This window comes from Bos indicus, chromosome 10 (genome assembly GCF_029378745.1).
Source record: "Bos indicus isolate NIAB-ARS_2022 breed Sahiwal x Tharparkar chromosome 10, NIAB-ARS_B.indTharparkar_mat_pri_1.0, whole genome shotgun sequence".
Classification (NCBI taxonomy): domain Eukaryota; kingdom Metazoa; phylum Chordata; class Mammalia; order Artiodactyla; family Bovidae; genus Bos; species Bos indicus.
In genome coordinates this window covers 72,490,476-72,495,759 of record NC_091769.1, presented here as the reverse complement: position 1 = coordinate 72,495,759, position 5,284 = coordinate 72,490,476, and the positions used below count along the sequence as shown (strand labels likewise).

The 5,284-nt window shown below is 53.0% G+C and overlaps 1 protein-coding gene across 1 annotated transcript; it reads right to left on the bottom strand.

The window, feature by feature from the left end:
• Positions 1 to 304: 304 nt before the first annotated feature.
• SIX6 (SIX homeobox 6) lies at positions 305 to 2,741 on the bottom strand. The gene is made up of 2 exons (XM_019967977.2): positions 2,061 to 2,741; positions 305 to 1,013 (listed from the first exon to the last, which is right to left on the bottom strand). The coding sequence occupies exons 1-2, from the start codon at positions 2,630 to 2,632 to the stop codon at positions 845 to 847; spliced, it is 741 nt and encodes a 246-aa protein (XP_019823536.1). The 5' UTR covers positions 2,633 to 2,741; the 3' UTR covers positions 305 to 844.
• Positions 2,742 to 5,284: the final 2,543 nt, after the last annotated feature.

Below are 5,284 nucleotides of genomic sequence, written 5' to 3'. Positions count from 1 at the left end.
TTAGTTACTTGTTCTGGGAACATAGGGAGTTGCCTTACAGGGGGTAATTATGTTGCCAATTTCTAGGTTTAAATATATCACACATACATGCATATTTACATACATACATACACACATGCATACAATTTGACAAGGAAGTGGTTATGGACCTACCTTGGACTGTTTTAAAAATATAGCAGGAAACATCAGAAAAGGCAAAAGACATAGAGAAGACTTCCTGAGACCATTGCACAAGGACCCCTGCCTGGTGAAGAGAATGATCTCTCAGTTTTCTTTTTAGGAATCTGAGAGCAGCTCCCTTAAGAAAGGTTGCTCACCAGGTTTTTATTGTTTGACTTCTTCACACAACCGATTGGCTCCACCCTGCGCCCTTGGAAACAGCAAATTCTCTCCATACAGAGAAACCTACCACGCAGTCTCTTAAATAAGTAAATAAACAACATATATATGTTTTGTTTAAAAAAAAACTTTAAAGCAAAAGTTATACATATATAATAGCGTCCTTTCACGGTGAAATACCCACGGGAGATTCAGGGGAGGCGCTCAGCGTGCAGTTCAGGTTCTGGAGGCATCTTTGCAGCAAAATCCTTGGGAAAAAGCAAAGCAAGAGGACGTGTAATTGGGTCGGGCCTCACCGCGGGCCCCTGTGGTAGCGGCCGGATGGCGCCGGTGGAGCAGGTCAGGCATAGGGCGGACATGGCAACCAAGCCCGCGGGTCCCTGGCCACCTGGATTCGCTGGGTTGCTTGGTCTCTCATCCTTTTTCTCTCTCTTTCATTTATTTGTCTCGTTTTTTTTTTTTTTTATACGCCGATTTCTGTTTCTTAATATAATTGGCGGGCAACTCAGATGTCACACTCGCTGTCACTGGAAGTGATGGAGATGGCCGAAGTGGCTGCCTTGCTGGACAGGCTGGCGGCCGGGCTGGCGGCGGCACCCAGCACCTCGGGCGTGCCCTCTTCCTCGGCCCTTAGCGTCCTGCCGGACCCCTGCGACAGGACCTGCTGCTGAAGTCTACCGGGAAGGAAAAGAAACTGGTCACTGCGCAAAACTAGCCACCGACCTCCCGCCCACTCCCACCCCTTGGTCCACATCCTTTAAGCCCAGCAGTCAGCCCCTCTCCCTCTGACCCGGGCAGAGGCTGGGCAGGAGGCCTTTGGCCACTGCTCTGGGAGCCTTGTGGTTGCTCCATCGTCCTTCTTAGTCCTTTCTTGGCTCCCTGTCTCCCACTCTTTGGGATGCTGTGCTCACAAGGTCATTCCTGGTTGTTGGTCACCTTTGGGAGATTTACAATACTGTCAGGATAAATGAGACGTCAGTGACAAGGACAGATGAGACTCTGGGCCAGGAGCCCCTTTCCCAGCTTGTGTCTGCCTTGGGCCCACCTCTGTGCCAGTACCCCGGAGGCCAAGTCTGCCCCAAACTAGAGGCAGAAAGGGCAGCCTGATGGTTCCCAGGAGGGTTTGGGCCTGGGAGAAGAGGTTGGGTTCTTGGCCAAAGTATTTGAGATCCACACACTGGGGAATGAAAAACCTCTGCCAAGTAGTTTGCTGTTTGAGACAGAGCTGCCCACCCATAGGAAGAGCAGAACTCGACTTTGCACTTCTTCAAACGTAAGTTAGAAATTTCAAAGTGTTAGAGAAGGATGCCTTTGGACTTTAAAATGACAATACTAAACTGCCTCACTGCTAACAAGCCAGGCTTCACCTAATAAATAATAGGAGCTTCAGCCTAGGCTGACAAGAATTAACCTTGGGCCTTGCGATCTCTAGTTGTTTCTGGGGTTTTAATTTTTATTTCTTTCTCCCTCTCATTGTAGCCTTGGTATGGTGACTGGAACCAGCTTCAGGAGCGACCCCCAGGCGTCGAAAACCAGACAGAAAGGGTGGGGAATCCAGACAGAGCCCGGAAGGAAACCCCCACCCAGGATCCCAGAACGCAGTGAGCTCACACCGAAGACCTGCATCCCATCCCAATTCCTGCGGAATCCAAGTCTCCAGGCCTGCGGTCACCGGCTCCCACCCCAGTGCGTTCAAGGCTCGGAGGTCTATAGGTACCGACCTGTTTTTGGCTGCAGCTGCCCGATCCCTTTGCCGGCGGTTTTTGAACCAGTTGCCCACCTGCGTAGGGGTCAGTCCGGTTGCCTGGGCGAGCTCACGCTTTTTGCTTGGGTTGGGGTAGGGGTCCTGCAGGTACCATTCCCGCAGCAGGTGCCGCGTGCGCTCCTTGAAGCAGTGTGTCTTCTGTTCGCCGTCCCAGATGGTGCGCGGCAGCGGGAACTTCTTCCTCACGCGGTACTTATCCACCGGCCCCAAGGGCCGTCCACGCAGCTTCTCAGCCTCCTGGTAATGAGCTTCGAGCCACAGCGCCTGCAGTTTGGCGTGAGACTCCTTGGTGAACTTGTGGTTTTCCAGGATATGGTAGAGCTCGCGGTAGTTGCCACCGTGAAAGGCCACGATGGCTCGTGCGCGCAGCACAGATTCATTCTTGTTGAGCGCCTCGCAGGCCGCAGGGGCCACAGGCAGCGACCAGAGGAAGCGACCCAGGCGCTCCACGTCGCCACTCTCCTCTAGAGTCTCGCATACCCCGGCCACTTGCTGGGGACTGAAATTCAAAATAGGCAGCTGGAACATCGAGGCAGCGCCGGCGACAACGGAGGCGCTGAGTCCGGAGCGGGACACGCAGCAGATGCCCGCGGACCCGGCCGGGTGCGCCAGGCTCTCCTTGGTGAAAGCGGCTCGGGGCAACCGGGATGCACGGCCAGGGCAGCGGCGCAACCGCAGGGAGCAAGCGAGCGGGAGGGATTGGAGGAGGTGCCGACTCCGCAGCTCCGGTTCGGCTCGGCTCCGTTGGGGCACGCAGGCCAGCTAGCCGGCGCCGCTACTGGGGTGGGCGGATTGGCGGCGCGGGCGCCATGGAGACCCCCTGTCAGTCACTGGCCGGCTCTGCCAATCAAGACTGCGACCGGAGCGCCCAGGCCATTTCAGCACCTCCCCGCTCTCGACAGCGCCCGCCGTTCTCCGGTGGACTTCGCAGTATTTTGCAGAACTTGGAGGAGGAAAAGACGGGCCAGTGGATGGGAGAGAAAGACAGGCGGGAGTCGAGCCGCAGCCTTTCGCTACCACCCCCAGCCCTGTTCCTCTCTCTTCCCTGCAACCCCCCACCCCCACCCCCCGCAAGAGGCGGTGATGTTGCAGAAATCCACTTTGGGGCGAGGCGCTGCCTGGGTCAAGAGGCCTCCAGAGGACAAAGAGGACTGGGCCAAAACGAAATCCTCTGAGAGAACTCACTAAATTTAGTTGTAACGAAACAGGAAACCTTGAAGGGGGACACGAAAAGGGAGGGTGGGGAAGTGGATCATCCCTTTTTCTTGCCTGTACCCATCTCGGCATGCCTTTCCAGCTGCCAAAGCAGTCGAGTGGGAACCGAATCTGAAGCAGAACGAACCGACCTGGGACCTGTAGGAGAGGTCAGTTTGGACTCTACCCCCATCACCTTCAAAAGCCTCCTAAAATCATTTAAAATCCGAGCTAGGACACTCTTACTTCTGATAACCCAGGCGCTGACCATGAAGTGAAGCACTCGCAACAAAAGGGGCGCTGCACACCCCAAGTTTATACTTTTCAGTTTTTCTCCCCAGTTTAATGGACTTGAACAAATTGCAGCATAGCCACATCTAGAGTGAGAAGTCACTGGTAGGTCAGGACAGCAACTTAAAAGCTTATTTCAAAGACCTTTTTAAAAAGTATTGATTTGCTCTTCTTTCAGGCTAATTTTGCCATACCCTCTGTTAGAATATTTAACTCTTGAGCTGGGGATAGAAAATCTAAACTTGGCCTTTGGGCCCATAATTCAGTAAAAGTGAAATAGAGAAGAGGGAACCACACTAATAGAGAATGGGGTGCAGAAAGTGCTTCTTAAGCCGCTGAGCACTGATCCCTCCTCAAGAGAGGAAGGGCCTTCTTGGCGGCTTGGGGCCAGCAGTTGAATTGATAACTTTATTGATTCCCAGTTGACATCTTCATCATACCGTTTTCTGAGAAGTAGGTCAAAAGTAACTACCATCTCATCTGGCTTTTAATAGGGGTTTGTTTAGTTTGAAGAAAATAATTGGGAGAGGGGAATCCGACAAAATGCCAGGAAAAACCGTCTTTGGAGGGCCATCCTTAGAAAGGAATCAGATGGGAATGTTCACTGCCGAACTGGACTGGGCCCGGCTGTCTTTTCTTTAGTATCAAGTACAATTTGTATGCGGCTTGTACAGCTTTGGTAAATCAGAAGGCAGATAGATAGCACAGATGGTTGGAGGTGTCGGGTCAGATCATGCTACGCCTGAGTGCAGGGCAAAGCTCGTTCTGACGGAAAACCCTGATATTATTTTCACAGATCTTCACAGTTCACTCAAAAAAAAAAAAAAAAAAAAATTGCAAAGGGGAAGAAAAAAAGCCCTGCAACCATTTACATCATTTCTGTGAGATTGCCAGCCGCCTCAATGGAAAGACTTTCTTTTCTAAGAGCTTATTTTCATAGAATCCGACAGGGCAGGGGCAAAATAGAGAGGGTGATGAGGATAATGTCAAAGCACGAATCTTCTCTAGCTTGAGGAGACTTCCGAATCCGCCGCAAGGACAGCTTTTAGTGAGGAATATTGTAAACAAGGGCCAACAGTGCGCCGTGTAGAAAACCCGGCAGGCGGGGTCGGGGTGAAGCGGAACCCCAGGAGGGCTATTTCCTGGCACTCCTGGACTGCAAAGAAAAGCACTCTCCCTCGCTCCAATTTGCAGAGGTTTCCTAATTTTCGCTCTCGGGGTGTCTCGCCTCTGGGCTCTCCTTAGCCGATCGCTTTTAGATCGCCCTCCGCGTGCAGAAGAAGCGGAAGGTGCGCGGGACCTTGCAGCTCTGGAGCCCAGAGGGGAGCCCCAACCTCTATACCTAGCCGCTGAAGGCTAGCAGAAGTTGTGGGTGCCCCAGGGGACCGCGCCTCCGCAAGCATTTTTGCTGCAAAATTTGAAAGTGATGAATTCCGGCTTCTTACCCTAAGTCTTTGTGAGCAAGTCTTGTAATTTTCGGAGCCTGGGTGCCCTATCCAGAAAATGGGAACGTTTATTTCCAGATGTCCCCTCTGGCTTCTGCTCATCTGGGGCTCTCGAGCGAATGGGACCGAAAGCCTAGGTTGGCCACGGTGGAGGGTCGGGAAAAGGGCGCTGGCTGCAGCCGCGGAGTCCGAACCCCGCCTGCCGCGACGTCTGGGCGCCGGGGCGCGCGAGTTCTCAGAAGAGTTTGGA